Source organism: Denticeps clupeoides, chromosome 2 (assembly GCF_900700375.1).
Source record: "Denticeps clupeoides chromosome 2, fDenClu1.1, whole genome shotgun sequence".
NCBI classification, from domain to species: Eukaryota; Metazoa; Chordata; class Actinopteri; order Clupeiformes; family Denticipitidae; genus Denticeps; species Denticeps clupeoides.
In genome coordinates, this window is record NC_041708.1 from 22,157,031 (window position 1) to 22,176,641 (window position 19,611).

The following is a 19,611-nucleotide window of genomic DNA, read 5'->3' on the forward strand; positions in this document are numbered from 1 at the left end:
AGGGACAGTCCCCCCCAAAGCAATTTAGGGTTAAGTGGCTTGCTCAGGGACACAATGGTAGTAAGTGGGATTTGAACCTGGGTCTCCACTAGGCTGCTACGACCCCAGAATTTGGCCTATTTTATGGTTGGGAATATGTAAGGTAGCTAAGATTCCTTGGTATTTCAGACTATTGATGTTGCCTTCCACCCTGCAGATCTCTCACACACCCCCATACTGGATGTAACCCCAGACCATGATTTTTCTGCTACCAAACTTCACTGTTTTCTGGGTTAATCTCAGATCCATGCGGGCTCCAGTACGTCTCCTGCAATATTTGCAGCAACCGTGGTGTAATTCAACAGAAGATTCATCTGAAAAATCCACCTTCTGCCACTTTTCCAGCGTCCATCCTTTTAGCAGGCTGTGGGCCTTGGCAAATGTCTTTTGTTTAGTGCTGGCTTCTGGGCACTGATTAGGCCATGGAGGCCATTTAGAGACAGAATCCAACAAACTGTTCTGGTTGAGACAGGGACTTCAGGGGACCAGGTCTCATGGAGCTCTGCTGCAGCTGCCTTGGATTTTTGAGCTAACAAAAGGTCCTCTCGAGCAGTTGTCTTGCGGGGTCTGCCTGACCTGGGCCTGTCAAAAAATGTCTCCAGTCTCTTCAATTTTTTTTTTTTTTTTTATCCTCTGTACTTGACGCTGAGACACATTGACAGTGTCTGCCACATCAGCAGTGATCTGGTCTTCAGCCTCTAAATAATCAACACTTTAGTCTCAGGGTGAATCTTAGGCATGTTTGCAGAGGTCTAGTTGCAGTTGGTGTGAAGGTCTAGAGTTCTGGGGTTCTTTTTATAAAGACCTGACATCTAATTGATCCATTATTAGTCACAGGTGAAGCTCATATGACAAGACGACAACACTTATGACTTTTCAAAAATTGACTCAATGGGCTTTACCAAGCTTTGAATATTAGAATACAGTTTCGTTTTGCACTGAAACATTATTACAAAAGCTGTTGGGAATAAAATGAGCCATTTCCTATAAATAAATCATGATTAGAAATATATTTCAGCGGCACTTGAGGTCAATTTGTACAGAAGTGACAGGGTCACTTCTTCATCTTGTTTCGAATGAAAATCTTTTCCTTCGTGGAACCACCTGTAAATCCCTGCACTCGTTTTCCTTCATCAGTGTTTTTCCTTGTTATCACGCAGCTGAAGGGAAGAGGGAAGATGGAATCCTGTGCCTGGCGACTCCCACAGCGGAGTACATGCGTTCCTGCGTATCGGGGCTTGTGCAAAGCATGCAGAGATAAAAGTGGGTGTTGATGTGTGTGTGTTTTCCTAAACATGTGGAGATGACTATAATGAAATATATCATGTAATATTGTTGTTGAATAAAAACAAAGGGAGAAATGGATTTAGAGTATTCATAATTCTATAAGGTAAAAATAAATAAATAAGAATAACATTATTTTAATTATGAAGTGACTAAAAGAAAGGTAGTTTTGGTCTGTTCTACTCAGTAATTGTACTATATTGACTGGGTTAAATAGAATTAAATAGAAAAGACAAATGTCGTCAGTTCTCATTGATTAAAATATTCATGGATAATTCTGACTGAAATAAGGCTAAAATGAGTCTTAATTTTAGTAGACTAAAATGAGACAAAATTTGAGTTTACATGACTAGACTAAAATGAGTCTGGATGGGACAAAGACTAATAAAAACTAAAATGACAGCTTGACACAAAGACTAAAATTAAGACAGGCCGGCAAAATCAACTACATGTGTGTGCTGCTGTTTATGAGTGATGTAACCCCCCCTCTACGTTCCGCTGTACCAGGCACTGTGAGGGAGAGAGAGGGATGGGGTAATTCCCAACTGTGTGCAAGGCCTTTATCACTTCATCACACACACACAAAGGCAGAACTCCAGAGCTCCGTACAGACTCTCCAGCGTTCTCTTGCATGATTTACTGTATTACTGTCATCAGCTCTGCGCCGCTATCAGCGCAGATCAGGTGGAGTGGGGTTAATCTGGCTGCGTCTCGTTCCAGATAAGCCCAGAACTGCGGCGGCGTTCCCTCGGGAGGAAGCGGCCGAGCGATCATTTCACTTCGTCTGTTTGGAAGTTGAATGACTCCGGATGGGATCCCATCTCTTTCCCAAATGTTTTTATTAGTGTTGCATTTCTGCTAATGAGCTCATGGTACAGGAACCCACCCCTTCCAAAACACACACACACTTCATAGTAGCCCCTCCACCCACAGCCACTACTTTCCCTTCCCAGAATGTCTTTGAGGAGTAATTACAGAATTCGCTCCGAACCACACCCACACCCATGATTCACATGTGTGTATACACACACACACACACACACACACACACACACACACACCATTCAGTGTGTTTATTTCTACACACACACAAACACAAGGCCACCATAATGCCTCCATGTTACACTATTTCATTACAGGGGCCATTAAAAAACCTCACTGGCTCATCAAAAAGGCGTGGCCTCACATTCACCAACAGCAAGCTGGAAAAATCAGAGTCAAAATTCTATAAAGAACAAACACTGAAGAGTGAGGAAGAAATTTTACTCACTGTCGTATGAAAGGACATGAAGTCGAAAAAACAGGGCATTAAATCTGTGTCTTCTGTAATTATGTAAAGATTTTTTTTATTTCCTTCCTATCTCAGGACATGTTGTCCCTGTCTAGCCACACACACACACACTCACAAGGAATGGAATAGAATAAACAGCTGCAAATTCATTAAAATCAAAAGGAGTTTTACTTTCCTGCAGCCCACAGTAAGGAACTGTCCCACAGCATCACTCCCTCTGTGTGTTTGAGTAAAGGCGCTGAGGGAAGCTTGCATGAAACGGACTCTCTCTCTCTCTCTCTCTGTGCGTGTGTGTGTGTGTGTGAGAGAGCTCACATTATGCTAGAATCTGGGAGGCAGACTTCCCTGCTTCATAAAGTGCTGCTTTATTGCAGACCACCAACAAAGTCAACTTCTGCTGTGTGTGTGTGTGTGTGTGTGTGTGTGTGAGTGTGTGTGTGTGTGCGTGTATGTGTATTTAACCTCTTTATTTAACAAGCAGCGCAGTTCTTACCCACTCTGGTTATCGCATCATGGACACACACGAACCTCAACATCCTCAGCAGTCTTACGAACCACAAGCTCCACGCCAGGCCGCAGGCTGGCCAGAGCCCCATCACCTTACTCCACCCTGCTAGGTGGAGGATGTCTGGTTCCCGCGGTGCTGCTGTCTCACATCTGACTGCTTCAGCATGCGCTCAGCTTTCATAAAAGGCTTGAGCCACCTAGGGGCAGATTTGCTGAAGTCTTAAACAAATGAATCACTTTTAAACTGCCAGTATGAATATGAGAGCATGGCTGAAACACACACACACACACACACACACACACACACACACACAGAGTTGATCTGAACATCTGCAGGAAACAATGTGTCTCATTTAGTTTTGAAGCTGCATGTTCAAAAGTTCAAAATACTTCTGTTCAGGCTACCTGAGATTCCAAATTAACTTCGAAACCCTGTGGACATACAAAATGGGCTGGAAACCGACGTCTGCCCTACAAGACTACAAGGCTCCTAATTCTGGTACAGAGAAATAGCAGGTGGACGAACTTCGGCTGCAGTTCTCCCCTGCCCTTCCTGATAATGTTCAGAACTCAGACAGCGTCGGTACGTCCAGGCTGAAGACAAGCCCAAGCTTCTTTTTTGCCAAGCATTCCATAACAGTTAAATGCATACACACTATGACCAACCATCTCACCTAGGCTGTCCTAGATAGACCATTGGGGTCCTTATTGCTCTTCATATATACCCAGGCATCTACCATAACCACTCAGTTCCATCCAGCCGAGTTTATTCTGTATTTCTCAGAGCAAATCTAGATCCGGGTTCCTGACATTCAGCTGCTGTACCAGCATGAATAAGTACCAGCATGAAATGTACCAGAGGGCCACCACAGCCACCAACAACATAACTGTGTACACTAGAGGGAGCTTCAGATGGACCAGGTTTGTCATAATGGTCATACACTGTGGACCATACTTGGACTGGTTGAAACTTGCTCTACATCATGCAGTTACCTCAAACATGGACAGATCCTCTTTCTAATGCACAATTTTGAGCTATTTTATTACTAACATTGTCTTTACACCTATTGGACTGTTCACCTATTGACCAAATCAATACCAACCCTGCTCTGACACATAATGCACTCTATCCTGGAAGGTGCTCCCTCTCTGATTAACTCCTGGGTTGTTACTAGCGTTCTTTCTTGTTTGCAAGAAAGGTCAAAGTGAGTTGGGCGTCAATTCTAGGGCCTGTCAAAGCCCATTGAGACATACTTCATGTGATTTTGGGCAAAAAAACATATGAAATAAATCTTGTAATGTCGTTATTCACTCATACCAAACAACTGCAACATTTAATGTGGGGTTCTTTATTTGCTAGCTGCTCGAAAACAGTCAGCTGGTTTTTGTTTCCTCACACCAACAAAAAATGACGAAACATGGACACCTGAATTTAAAATAAACAAAAAAGAAAATGAAATACAACTTGTTCGATTCAGTGATATAATTTCAAACAAAAAAGCAGTGAACAAAATAGGAAAAAGTACTGATAAAAGGTCATAGTAAAAAAGTATTCATCTAAAAATCTTGAGTAAGAGTAAAACATTACCTGTTTTTGAGTAAAAGTTTAGTTACTGTCAATTACTTGATGTATTAAAAGGACTGGTCATATATTTAAAAAAGCACTAGTTGTTTTTAAACTTTTAGGCAGTATAATGTAAAAACTATGTTCAGAGCTACAGGGAGTGTAGAATTATTAGGCAAATGAGTATTTTGTCCACATCATCCTCTTCATGCATGTTGTCTTACTCCAAGCTGTATAGGCTCGAAAGCCTACTACCAATTAAGCATATTAGGTGATGTGCATCTCTGTAATGAGAAGGGGTGTGGTCTAATGACATCAACACCCTATATCAGGTGTGCATAATTATTAGGCAACTTCCTTTCCTTTGGCAAAATGGGTCAAAAGAAGGACTTGACAGGCTCAGAAAAGTCAGAAATAGTGAGATATCTTGCAGAGGGATGCAGCACTCTTAAAATTGCAAAGCTTCTGAAGCGTGATCATCGAACAATCAAGCGTTTCATTCGAAATAGTCAACAGGGTCACAAGAAGCGTGTGGAAAAACTAAGGCGCAAAATAACTGCCCATGAACTGAGAAAAGTCAAGCGTGCAGCTGCCAAGAGGCCACTTGCCACCAGTTTGGCCATATAAGTAAAGTGAAGTGATTGTCACATGTGATACACAGCAGCACAGCACACGGTGCACACAGTGAAATTTGTCCTCTGCATTTAACCTAGCACCCTGAGTGAGCAGTGGGCAGCCATGACAGGTGCCCGGGGAGCAGTGTGTGGGGACGGTGCTTTGCTCAGTGGCACCTTGGCGGATAGGGATTCGAACCGGCAACCTTCTGATTATGGGGCCGCTTCCTTAACCGCTAGGCCACCATATTTCAGAGCTGCAACATCACTGGAGTGCCCAAAAGCACAAGGTGTGCAATACTCAGAGACATGGCCAAGGTAAGAAAGGCTGAAAGACGACCACCACTGAACAAGACACACAAGCTGAAACGTCAAGACTGGGCCAAGAAATATCTCAAGACTGATTTTTCTAAGGTTTTATTGACTGATGAAATGAGAGTGAGTCTTGATGGGCCAGATGGATGGGCCAGTGGCTGGATTGGTAAAGGGCAGAGAGCTCCAGTCCAACTCAGACGCCAGCAAGGTGGAGGTGGAGTACTGGTCATCAAATGTGAGTTTTACAAGGAGGGAAAACAGTACACCTCTCTGAACAATGTCTGGGAGGCTGTGGTTGCTGCTGCACGCAATGTTGATGGTGAACAGATCAAAACACTGACAATCAATGGATGGCAGGCTTTTGAGTGTCCTTGCAAAGAAAGGTGGCTATATTGGTCGCTGATTTGTTTTTGTTTTGAATGTCAGAAATGTATATTTGTGAATGTGGAGATGTTATATTAGTTTCACTGGTAAAAATAAATAATTGAAATGGGTATATATTTGTTTTTTGTTAAGTTGCCTAATAATTATGCACAGTAATAGTCAGCTGCACACACAGATATCCCCCTAAAATAGCTAAAAATAAAAACAAACTAAAAACTACTTCCAAAAACATTCAGCTTTGATATTAATGAGTTTTTGGGTTCATTGAGAACATGCTTGTTGTTCAATAATAAAATTATTCCTCAAAAATACAACTTGCCTAATAATTCTGCACTCCCTGTATGTTCAAATGTAGCGAAGGAAAATACTTGGGTAAAAATGTACATGAGTAAAGGTAAAATTACTGGAGTAATGTCATGTAACGTGAGTAAATGTAATTTGTTACTCTCCGCCTCGGAGTATCAGGTTCTTTAAAGACTCCCCTTTACCGCTTCTCAAAATGGCTTATGCCATACACCATGGCAACAGCAAAACTACAAAGAACATACCGCACTCTGTGGATGTGAGACAGTTTTCACGCACAAAAGTACCGAGGTCACCAGGTGTTCCTCTGCCGTACCTGAACAGGTCGTGAAAAACAGAACATAGGAACTGAGCCCGTACGTCTTAGTGACCCACCGCTCTACTGCCACCCATAGGCCAAATTGGCTTCCTTTAAGTGCCTTGCACATGATTCAAATGTGAGACGAATTGAAAGAGAAAAAAAAAAAAAAAAAAAAAAAAAAAAAAAAATGCAGGTGTTTACTTGAAAGTAAAACTTAAAGATTGAGAATTTTGACTAGAAAAGTACATGGGGCAAATAAATTAGGAGTTTACACCACATAGGAAGCAAAGTAAGACTGAAGATAAGACTAAACTAAAATCTCTTTACAGGAATAGTTTGCAAGTTCCTTGCAAATTAGGGAATGGTTTAAAACAATGTGAGAATCCTCACTAGTGTTTAATCATGCAATAAAATAGATGACCAGTCATTAAGTCTTCCATGGCCTCAAAGAGCAATCCCCACAAACTTTTATTGGGGTGAACTGCTAGATGGCTGGTCTCATGCCCTACTGAAGTGTATTTAGTAAATATCTAGTCTAGCACATGCTTGAAAAGGAAACACAGGACTGCTTGATACACAATCCAGTTCAGCATTTATTTAGCCATTAAAAGAGAACAGCAATTCAAGAGACACAGGCTGGTCAATCCCTGATGAACACCGGTCCCAACAACAGTTCTTTCTCCCATCCAGAGTCTGAAGGAAGAGAAACAGGATTAATACAGTGTATAGCACAACTATGGAGAACCCCCATTAAAATACACAGTGTCCACATACCAAAGACAGAGGTCAGATCTCTTGCCTTCCTGGACCCACAAGTACCATCACAGCAGCTACACAGTTGGTCCTCTCCACCCGCACCAGCCCACCTTCATAGAAAGGTCAGGGCCTGAATAAAAAGTACACGCAAACACAGAAAACTAGTCTAGACCTACTTTTGTCCAACAAAAGAACAGGCCTTGTGCTCCGCATCAGTCGGGGTAGCCGCCGCTGTTGCCTTCAGCAAACAAGTGAAGAACAGCTGGAACAAGAGAGATACGGACGGTCAGCCACCATGCAAAAGGTGGTAGAACCATGACAGTGAAGGGCTAGCTTGAGACACGTACAGAGCCCGTGTCGCCCTGCTGAAACCTGAAAGCCTCCAGCTGGAACTGGAGCTTGATATCCTGTGTACGGGGCAGGAAGCGAGATGACGAGCCAGTGAGCTTGGAATCAACCAGACACCTATAATAAAATGAGAGCAAAATTAGACTACAGCACATCGTAAACTAAGCCATAAAGAAATGAAGCTGCTCCTCACCCATGGTTCTGAATGAAGAGATAACTGGGAGCAGCCGCTGCATCAGGGACAGCGGTGACCACACAGGTATCAACAAACACCCGGAGGGGAACATGGTTGTACTGCTTGACAGAAGCCTCAAAATTGATCAGATCTCCCATGTAATAGACGTTGGAAGGCCTCTCAAACTGCCAGTCATCTGAAGAGAAATGCAAAGTTTGGTAACAGCCTACACAGTGAAACAGGGGGTCTCAACTGTACCTACCAGTCATGAGCTTGAGAGAGAAGACCAGCAGCTCCTCTGCAATTTTAGTAGCAGCATATGGGATCCAGGCAGGCTGCAGGGCATTGCTACTCACATTGTGAAGCCTGGTCACATGGAAGAAGAAAGCGGTATCAAATAGCACCGCTAAATACAGAGAAGCATGGGAGATCAGAAAAGCTAGAGCTCACCTCAAATAGTGGCATTCAATCCCAATTACAGCACCACTGGTTCTGACTATTGGAGCAGAAGTGTGAGAAATGGCTTTACGTACGTAAGTCAGAGAAAAGGAATAAACCAGGGTATCGTTGGTCATCTGTGCGAGAGGGGAAAAATTAAAGCCTCAGTTACAGGAAAAATTCCAAACAGATTCCTGATCGAGGAAGAACCAGAACTCACCACTACTTGGCTGCCACAGGACTGCAAATAAGACTGAAAATACAGCAGCTGAGCCACAGAATCTTCTCCAGTAACCCCACAGCCTCCCAGCGAGATGTCTGATGCCTGGATGAGATCTCCAGAACCAAACAGGTCCTTCTTAACCTGCACGTGCACCATATTCTCGTCACAGGTAGCTGCAACACTGCTGACTGATACCGGCTCCCTCAGCTGAAACTGCACTGGGGGTGATGTGGGTTCTACTGGCATTTGAGGAAACTTCCAGGTCAGCTCCTTTACTGGACCAAGCAACTGCTGCTGAACACTTCCAGGATCTTGAAGTTGCCCACCAGTTCCCTGAGGCAAAGGAGCAATTGGGGGACTGGCAGGAACCTGGGGCATCCCGGGGACAAAAGGGGGATGGGCGGGTACCTGGGGGACAAATGGGGGACGGGCAGGAACCTGGGGCGATGGCGGCATCACGGGGACAAAAGGGGGACTGGCAGGCACACCTGGGACCAAGGGGGGGCGGGCAGGCACCTGGGGCATCCCGGGGACCAAGGGGGGGCGGGCAGGCACCTGGGGCATCCCGGGGACCAAGGGGGGGCGGGCAGGCACCTGGGGCATCCCGGGGACCAAGGGGGGGCGGGCAGGCACCTGGGGCATCCCGGGGACCAAGGGGGGGCGGGCAGGCACCTGGGGCATCCCGGGGACCAAGGGGGGGCGGGCAGGCACCGGGGGCATCCCGGGGACAAAGGGGGGGCTGGCAGGCACCGGGGGCATCCCAGGGACAAAGGGGGGGCTGGCAGGCACCGGGGGCATCCCAGGGACAAAGGGGGGGCTGGCAGGCACCGGGGGCATCCCGGGGACAAAGGGGGGGCTGGCAGGCACCGGGGGCATCCCGGGGACAAAGGGGGGGCTGGCAGGCACCGGGGGCATCCCGGGGATAAATGGGGGACTGGCAGGAACCAGAGGCATCCCGGGGACAAATGGGGGACTGGCAGGAACCGGAGGCAGATTCATTGCAGGCTTTGGAAATGGTTGACCTTTAACATCCAGCAAAACTGCACCCATACAAACCCCTACAACACCTCCCCACAGCAACACTGCTACTGACCACCAACCCATGATGCCACATTACAATCACCAGCGTGTATGACTTCCACATTTAAAGGAAACATAATCAACATTAATGATCTTCTAGACTAGCCAAGTGTTGCACTCATTAGATAACTAGTACCAGTTATACAAAGACTAGATTGGGATCACCAAAACTGGTCCTGGAATACACTTATCCAGCACGTTTTTTCAGTTCTCCTACATTTAGCACAGCTGATTCAGGTAGAACTTGTTACCGCCCAGTTCTTGAGTTAAATCAGGTGTGGCTTCACCCTGACCATTTTCAGTAGTTTAACTTGATTAGATGAACAGTTGAGTTATTCAGAATGCCAAAAATAAGTACATGATTTTAATGAAAAAAAAAAAAACTACAATCAGCTTTTGCCTGCCTTACAAAAAAGCAGTCCACTTCTTAATAACTCACTCCACAGAGACTGCCCTCCAAACTGTTTCAGATCAAATAAATGCTCTTAAAACAGCAAAAATGTCTTCAGGTTTAAGGTTTTATCTTTCTGGATCTGAGCATTCGAGAGTCAACCACAATACCCTTTTTGACCACCGACCATTCTGTCACTGCACACAACCTCGCGGTAAGAAGAGAAGAAAGAAAGTGAAGTGAAGTGTGTCCTCTGCTTTTAACCCATCATTGTTAGTGAGCAGTGGGCAGCCATGTCAAGTGCCTGGGGAGCAGTGTGTGGGGACGGTGCGTTGCTCAGTGGCACCTTGGCGGATCGGGATTCGAACTAGCAACCTTCTGATTACGGGGGCCGATTCCTTAGCCGCTTGGCCACCACAATTTCCTCTCCTACTCTTCTCACATTGCCGATCTTGCTTGTGTCGATTCCTTCACCGCAACACTAGCTGGATTCCTCTGTTTTTATTGATATAGGCTACCCAAATAGACTTCATCTAGACTTCTCTCTGTCTCGGCTCCTAGGTGTTGGAATGAACTTTCCACTAGAGGTTCCAACCAGCTCAGTCACTAAAGATCTTCAATCGCAAGATTAAAACATTCCTTTTTAGGAAATTCTTTGATTAAAAATTCTTTTTACAAATGTTTAAAAAACAGCTGGGCTTCTGAGTTATTAAGCTGTTGGTATCTACAGATTTTGAGCGTCTTCAAAATACTATAAATGTGAATGTCTCCACACTTTATGGTGCACATGTTTGGTGCTCCATAAAACCAACTCTGGCACAAATGTCGACATCAGATCAAAAATCAATTGGCTATGTAATAGTTTCCTGCTGACTTTTTTTCTAATAACTAGCCAATAACTTCAATTTGTCAAAGATGCACATGTGCAGTGTGGGTGAGGTGCGGTGTTGGCTCATGTGTCCCCTGTGTTAAAATACAGCTTTGTGCTTTAGCATCAATGTGTCTGTGCAGATAGGGTCCTACATGCTGTAAAGTGGTGAACACCCCACATGCTCAGCCACAGAAAAATGTAAGTAATCCTAAATAATAAGCAACATGTACTATATGTCTTCAAACTGACAGGGTTCCTCCAATCCTAAAGAAACCCACCGCAGATCATGCAGATATCAAGAACTACCGACCAGTGTCTCTAATCTCATTTCTTTCTAAAGTCCTTCTTGCTCAGGGACACAATGGTAGTAAGTGGGATTTGAACCTGGGTCTTCTGGTTCATAGGCGAGTGTGTTACCCACTAGGCTACTACCACCCTGTACAATATCAGATGTATCTGTGCTTGTTAATCAACACAGGCCACCCAAGACACTTGTTCAGTCCCAAGAAATCTCACAACTGGATTACTGTAACTCCCTTCTAGCAGGTCTACCTCTGAATGCCATCCGGCCTCTACAACTAATACAGAATGCAGCAGCACGACTGGCTTTCAACCTTCCCAAACTCCCCACACCAGCCCACAGCTACGTTACCTCCACTGGCTCCCAGTAGCTGCCCCCCCACATCAGATTCAAGGCAAACATGGAGTAGCACCATCCTACCTCACAGCCCTTATTATACTTCGCACTGCACCTTGCACTCTCCGACCCTCCAGTACTGCTCACCTGGTGAGCAGTACTAGACACTTATCTAGACTCTTCACAGTCTTGGGCCCCAATGGTGGTGGAATGAACTTCCCCTCAAGGTCAGAACAGCACAGTCACTAAGTATTTTCATATGGAAGCTTAAGAGCTTCCTGTAGAGTATACTTAGACTAACTTGCAACTTTCTTATAGTCTGATTTATGTAAGATTACTTTGTCTGCCAAACGCCATAAATGTAACTGTTGCTCTTGATATGTACCCATAACCATAACCATTCATTACCAGCCACATGAGTTTATTCTATCTTTATCAGAGCAAAACCTAGTTCCTGACACTCAGCTGTTGCAAAGACATACCAGCATGAATTGTTCTAGAGGGCAACCACAGCCACCAACACCATAACTGTTGAAGCTAGAGGGATCTTCAAATGGACTAGGTTCGTCATAATGGACATACACTTTGAACCATATTTGGACTGGGATGCTCTGCACCATGCAATAACCTCAAACATGTACAGATCCTTTTTCCAATACACAATTTGAGCTATTTTATAACTAATGTTGCCTTTACACCTATTGGACTGTTGACTGTTGACAAAATCAATAGCAACCCTGCTCTGACATAATGCACCATCAATTGTAGGGCCACCTTCATAGAAAGATCAGGGCCTGAATAAAAAGTACACGCAAACGCAGCAAACTAGTCTAGACCTACTTTTGTCCAACAAAAGAACAGGCCTTGTGCTCAGCATCACTCTACCCTGGAAGGTGGTCCCTCTCTGACTCACTCTTTCCCAAAGTTTCTCCTGTTTTTTTTTCTGCATGAATTGTTAGTTACATATTTTCTTGTTTCAAAGTGTGTCAGGCATCAATTGTAGGGCCTGCCAAAGCCAATTGAAACAAGTAAATGTTAATGTTTTGAAAAAAAGAAAATCTCCAAATCATGGGCCTGAGATACAGTTTCAATGTGTAAATCTAAGTTAAAGCATACCTATACAGAAAAGCGTTCAATCAACAAAACAATAATTCATATTGTCATACGTGTAGACCTTATTTAATCTGTACATGTCACTTAATACTAATGGGACTCAACTGAATCTATTTGACATCATGGGCATCCAAACAACATTCTCTGCAGGGACCAATCACGGCAACTCCTGCATATACTTCAAACACCAAGAATCTTTGTTCTTCTGAAGGTTTCTTTCTTCAGACATTTTTTTCCTTGCTACTGTTGCATTTGGCTTGCTTTCTAGGGGCCTTGAGCACTGTTCAAATGTGAGGCGTATTGCACCAGTGCGCATAAGAAAAAGCAACGTACAAATAAAAATTTAGTTGACCTAAAAAGAGTAATGCAAAGAGGTACTCTGACATGGAGAAATTAGACTGGGAAGTACATGCCTAAGACAGACTTGAGGTGAAGGGACAAATAAATATGGAAAGGAAGTGAAGTTAGACCAAACTAAAGCATATGCAAGCGATCACCAGGAGTTGTCATTGAGTCAACTACGTGAGAATCCTCGCTAGTGTTGCAAGAGAGGTTGCCCGCTAACCGAGTCCTTCATGCCTTTTTAAAAAATAAATAAATAAATAAATATCCCCACAATCATATTTGGATGAATGGTTTCCCCATATCCTACTGAAGTGTATTTAGTAAAGAGGACCCATCTAGTCTAGCACATGCTTGAAAAGGAAACACAGGACTGCTTGATACACAATCCATTTCAGCATTTATTTAGCCATTAAAAGAGAACAGCAATTCAAGAGACACAGGCTGGTCAATCCCTGATGAACACCGGTCCCAACAACAGTTCTTTCTCCCATCCAGAGTCTGAAGGAAGAGAAACAGGATTAATACAGTGTATAGCACAACTATGGAGAACCCCCATTAAAATACACAGTGTCCACATACCAGAGACAGAGGTCAGATCTCTTGCCTTCCTGGACCCACAAGTACCGTCACAGCAGCTACACAGTTGGTCCTCTCCACCCGCACCAGCCCACCTTCATAGAAAGGTCAGGGCCTGAATAAAAAGTACATGCAAACGCAGCAAACTGGTCTATACCTACTTTTGTCCAACAAAAGAACAGGCCTTGTGCTCCGCATCAGTCGGGGAAGCCGCCGCTGTTGCCTTCAGCAAACAAGTGAAGAACAGCTGGAACAAGAGAGATACGGACGGTCAGCCACCATGCAAAAGGTGGTAGAACCATGACAGCGAAGGGCTAGCTTGAGACACGTACAGAGCCCGTGTCGCCCTGCTGAAACCTGAAAGCCTCCAGCTGGAACTGGAGCTTGAAATCCTGTGTACGGGGCAGGAAGCGAGATGACGAGCCAGTGAGCTTGGAATCAACCAGACACCTATAATAAAATGAGAGCAAAATTAGACCACAGCACATCGTAAACTAAGCCATAAAGAAATGAAGCTGCTCCTCACCCATGGTTCTGAATGAAGAGAACTGGGAGCAGCCGCTGCATCAGGGACAGCGGTGACCACACAGGTATCAACAAACACCCGGAGGGGAACATGGTTGTACTGCTTGACAGAAGCCTCAAAATTGATCAGATCTCCCATGTAATAGACATTGGAAGGCCTCTCAAACTGCCAGTCATCTGAAGAGAAATGCAAAGTTTGGTAACAGCCTACACAGTGAAACAGGGGGTCTCAACTGTACCTACCAGTCATGAGCTTGAGAGAGAAGACCAGCAGCTCCTCTGCAATTTTAGTAGCAGCATATGGGATCCAGGCAGGCTGCAGGGCATTGCTACTCACATTGTGAAGCCTGGTCACATGGAAGAAGAAAGCGGTATCAAATAGCACCGCTAAATACAGAGAAGCATGGGAGATCAGAAAAGCTAGAGCTCACCTCAAATAGTGGCATTCAATCCCAATTACAGCACCACTGGTTCTGACTATTGGAGCAGAAGTGTGAGAAATGGCTGTAGGTACGTAAGTCAGAGAAAAGGAATAAACCAGGGTATCGTTGGTCATCTGTGCGAGAGGGGAAAAATTAAAGCCTCAGTTACAGGAAAAATTCCAAACAGATTCCTGACCGAGGAGGAACCAGAACTCACCAATACTTGGCTGCCACAGGACTGCAAATAAGACTGAAAATACAGCAGCTGAGCCACAGAATCTTCTCCAGTAACCCCACAGCCTCCCAGCGAGATGTCTGATGCCTGGATGAGATCTCCAGAACCAAACAGGTCCTTCTTAACCTGCACGTGCACCATATTCTCGTCACAGGTAGCTGCAACACTGCTGACTGATACCGGCTCCCTCAGCTGAAACTGCACTGGGGGTGATGTGGGTTCTACTGGCATTTGAGGAAACTTCCAGGTCAGCTCCTTTACTGGACCAAGCAACTGCTGCTGAACACTTCCAGGATCTTGAAGTTGCCCACCAGTTCCCTGAGGCAAAGGAGCAATTGGGGGACTGGCAGGAACCTGGGGCATCCCGGGGACAAAAGGGGGACGGGCGGGTACCTGGGGACAAATGGGGGGTTGGCAGGAACCGGGGGCATCCCGGGGACAAATGGGGGGCTGGCAGGAAACGGGGGCATCCCGGGGACAAAAGGGGGACGGGCGGGCACTTGGGGCATCCCGGGGACAAAAGGGGGACGGGCAGGTACCTGGGGGACAAATGGGGGGTTGGCAGGAACCGGGGGCATCCCTGGGACAAATGGGGGGCTGGCAGGAAACGGGGGCATCCCAGGGACAAATGGGGGGCTGGCAGGAAACTGGGGCGATGGCGGCATCGCGGGGACAAAAGAGGGACGGCCAGGCACACCTGGGACAAAGGGGGGGCTGGCAGGCACCTGGGGCCTCGCGGGGACAAAGGGGGGGCTGGCAGGCACCGGAGGCAGATTCATTGCAGGCTTTGGAAATGGTTGACCTTTAACATCCAGCAAAACTGCACCCATACAAACCCCTACAACACCTCCCCACAGCAACACTGCTACTGACCACCAACCCATGATGCCACATTACAATCACCACTGTGTAAGACTTCCACATTTATAGGAAACATAATTAACATTAATGACTTTCTAGACCTGCCAAGTCTTGCACTCATTAGATAACTAGTACAAGTTATACAAAGACTAGTTTGGGGGCTACAAAACCGGTCCTGGAGTAAAATGATCCTGCATGGTTTTGGTTTTACCCTCATTTAGCACAGCTGATTCCACCACTCAACTCGTTACCACCCAGTTCTTGAGTTGAATCAGGTGTGGTTTCACCGTGACCATTTTCAGTAGTTTTAACTTCATTAGATTGCAGACAGGTACGTGTTTCACATGGTTGAATGTGGTTTGAATTGTCTTGTATTGAATGAATAATGCCATTCCATAACAGCTAAAAGAAAAAAAAAAAGTGATTGTCGCAGCACAGCACACACTGTGAAATTTGTCCTCTGCATTTAACCCATCACCCTGAGTGAACAGTGGGCAGCCATGACAGGCGCCCAGGGAGCAGTGTGTGGGGACGGTGCTTTGCTCAGTGGCACCTCAATGGCACCTTGGCATATCGGGATTCAAACCGGCAGCCTTCTGATTATGGGACCGCTTCCTTAACCGATAGGCCACCACTGCCCCACATACAATATGATGAAAAATCTCCCCTAGGCTGTCCTAAATTATTGCTCTTGACATGTCCTCAGGCATGTATCATAACCACTCAGTTCCAGCCATACAAGTTTATTCTGCCAGTCTGATGGACCAGTGTGAGAAGTACCAATACTATACCCAGCAAACTTTTCAGCACTCAAATATCTTCAAACATGGACTTTCTTCAGTGAACCATATATTTAATAACAACCTTACTGTGACAACAATTTTTATAATTAAAGTTTTAAAAGTGGAGGAGCTTGTAGGCCAGCTGTCACATCCCCTTTTGGTCTATATATTACATGCTCAGGTGTAGTGCAGCATCCATCAGGTTGAAGCTGTGTCAATGAATGTGTCCCATTACGTACCAGAGTTTGAATGTAAAGGAAGCCAACATCTGGACAGTAAATCCAGGGCACAGTGAAGAATAATAATCTCTCACCCAGACCATAACATGTTCGCTCATTTTATTATTAATATTAATTATCATTTCTGCTGACACACACACACACACACACTCAATAAAACACACGGTAATACACATTGATACAAGCATTGGAGTAGGGGTGGGGTGGCTGGGAGTGGCTGTGGCTACTTCTCGCTTAATCCTGGCCACCAAGCATCGCTTTACAGCCATCACAATTTTTTTTCCCATGTGAAACCATTCACACATGAACGGTACCAAAACATCCTCCAGCAGAAACTTCTCCCAACCATCCAAGAACAGTTTGGTGAAGAATGATGCCTTTTCCAGCATGATGGAGCAACATCAGTCAGGATTTGGCCCAGAAGTTGATTCCAGGGCGAATTGCAGAGGTCTTAAAAAAACACTGCAAATATAGCAACAACTGACAAATTTGTGTCACTCTCAAAACCTTTGGCCATGACTGTAGTCCAAAAACAACTTTTTTGAGACACACATAGATGTAGAGACATTCAAGATATTGAATCGTTGTTTTGAAAAATGGCTTGGTAGGGTACTTATTCCTATATTTTCATTATTTTAGTATGGTGTGCTCACAGACAAGCTATATATCAAAAATTAATACTCTATTGTGTGAGATGCGCTATTACTTTCATAAGCGATCCGAGCATAGCCGAGCTATTCTGCTCAAACAACGGCACTTATATCATCTTTTCACTACCTGCATTCCATATATAGTAGAAGTGTGCACTTAATGTGCTTAAATAGCCCTGTATTTTTTTTTAAGACGTGTGTCACACCAAAATAATCACAGATCCATCCTGGACACCCTACAGAAAATATCCTGGCTTTGCCACTGCACATAAGCCTTATTTTTAAAATTCTGTCATGTGTGTGTGTTTGTGTGTGTGTAACTGATGAAGTACGAGGCCTAATTAATGTGAGACTGAGCAAACAAACAGCTTTCTAAAACACACACACAATCAATGACTCCAGATAAATACAAACTCAACTCCTAATTAACACACACACACAAAACAGCATTCCAACCCAGATTAATAAATGTGTTCAGACACAGACACACACACACACAGTTGAGAAGCAGCATGTGACCCTCATGCACGTTCCCATTCCCAAATCCTTCCAATTCTGGCTCCATCCAAATGGAATGCCGGCCGAGGTGATTCAAAGGCATTCCTGCCGATAACGGGTCCAGGAACACCTCTTATCATTGTCATAGCAACAGCAAACTATAAATACCTCTATCACAGGACAGGTGTCAGTCAACACTTGGCCCTGCCCCCTTTTAACACTTAATTAAAAAAATGAGCAGAAACAGAGTAGCGCAATGACCAGCAGGTTTATTTATTTAAATGCTCCTCCCAACACACACACCCACACACACTCCTGACTGAAGTCCTTATACGGACTGAGGCTTGTAATCAACCCAGATTTCACCTCCCGATAAAAGATGGGGGGATGATGGCCGAGTGGAGGTTTTGTTGTTCCAGTTGTGGATATGATATTACTGTAAACCACAGACTCCGCCTGGTTCACTCATCCTCCCTGGACCAGACTGGACCAGTGTGTGTGTGTGTGTGTGTGTGTGTGTGTGTGTGTGTGTGTGAAAAGTTCACAATTCAGAAAGTTCAGAGCTCAGCTCAACCATTTTGTGGAAGAATAGCCCACACACACATCTGGAAACACAGACACACCCACCCACATGTGCAGACACACACACACATACACCACAATACAGAAAACTGAAGGCAGAAAAGAGCCCAGATTTTTCCCTCCATCCCCTCCTCCATCTTCCCTTACCGCTCCGCTCTGGTATTTAACAGTAGACTGTCAGCAGTTCAACCCTGTCCTCAGATTCCCAGCAGACATCACACTCACACACACACACAAATACAGTGCTACAATAACTGGCCTCTTATCAGCTAAATGCAAGACCAGAGATTATACTGGTACGGAAACATACATGCAGACAACAATCTGACAATAAAAAAATAATAATAATAATGAAGCAAAATTGCAAGTCGTCCTACGGGATGGAAGAGAACACGAGCAACGGTCGCTGTCCACTTCCTCCTGCACACGCAGCACAATCCGTTCGTCTGACTTGGGCCACTGCTGAATCAGAGCTGATCGCTTCACCCACAATCCCATTTCACAACCCTTCCAAACTGGGCTCCGGGTCCACTTGGGCTCACAAATCTACTGCCTTGCATTAAATACAGAGGAAAAAATTTCGGGAAAGCCAGGGTCGCTGTCCACAGGCACACCTAAAGGCCTTGAGATTTTCGGAGGTCCTTGAAAGCTTCCAAGGACAGACGTTGCACGATTGACAGCTCGGCAACAAAGGCCAACTCTGGTGGGGTGGATGTGGATTTTTTTTGATGGATTTAATAAGTTACTGAAATTTAAAAAAGCCTCGGTTATCAACATCCAGGAGGAGAGCACTGACGTTCAGGAGGAAAGTCTTTGGGGCCATGATCAGGAGTGATCGGTTTTATTATTAATTCATTCGAGAAAGCTGGAGGACATCAGGGACTTGGTTTTAACCAAACCAAACCAGAGGTAGAGGAGGGAGCTGAGCAGAAGATACATCATGTAGATGATGAAAAGGAACAGGTCCCAGCACCGAGCCTTGAGGAGAACGTGAGCCTTGGAATAAGGAATAATAAGCCAGGCTGGAAAAGGTAAGAGGTTTTCTGTGTCCAAACCAGGTTTTCAAAGACCTTTTATACTTTTCCTACTGTTGGTTCAGCTCCAAATTTCATACAGTCCCTCAACTAGGTCTGAAATAAAAAAAAAACAAAAACAGGAGAAGCATCCGACAAACAGCTGGGAGAGTACACACACACACACACACACACACACACCGGCCGGAGTTCTGGAGCAGCAAGGTGGCCCCGCCCTCATACAAATTA

At 45.0% G+C, this 19,611-nt stretch overlaps 2 protein-coding genes and 1 pseudogene across 3 annotated transcripts in view; all 3 read right to left on the reverse strand.

The window, feature by feature from the left end:
• The window catches only part of jcada (junctional cadherin 5 associated a), a 27,092-nt gene extending 23,847 nt beyond the window's left edge, over positions 1-3,245 (reverse strand). The window contains exon 1 of one of the 2 annotated variants that reach the window (XM_028969801.1): positions 3,108-3,245. The gene's annotated coding sequence lies outside the window, so the exon portion shown is untranslated. The remainder of the gene's footprint in view (positions 1-3,107) is intronic. The other variant, XM_028969802.1, reaches the window with a different exon arrangement.
• LOC114769177 (zona pellucida sperm-binding protein 3-like) lies at positions 3,228-9,457 on the reverse strand. Its single transcript, XM_028961967.1, has 7 exons — positions 8,540-9,457; positions 8,332-8,456; positions 8,144-8,247; positions 7,900-8,077; positions 7,700-7,823; positions 7,535-7,620; positions 3,228-3,318 (listed from the first exon to the last, which is right to left on the reverse strand). Exons 1-7 carry the CDS (start codon positions 9,455-9,457, stop codon positions 3,228-3,230), a joined length of 1,626 nt encoding a protein of 541 aa, XP_028817800.1.
• A 3,902-nt stretch (positions 9,458-13,359) lies between these two features.
• Positions 13,360-15,082, reverse strand: LOC114778152 (zona pellucida sperm-binding protein 3-like; annotated as a pseudogene).
• Between the last annotated feature and the right edge of the window lie 4,529 nt (positions 15,083-19,611).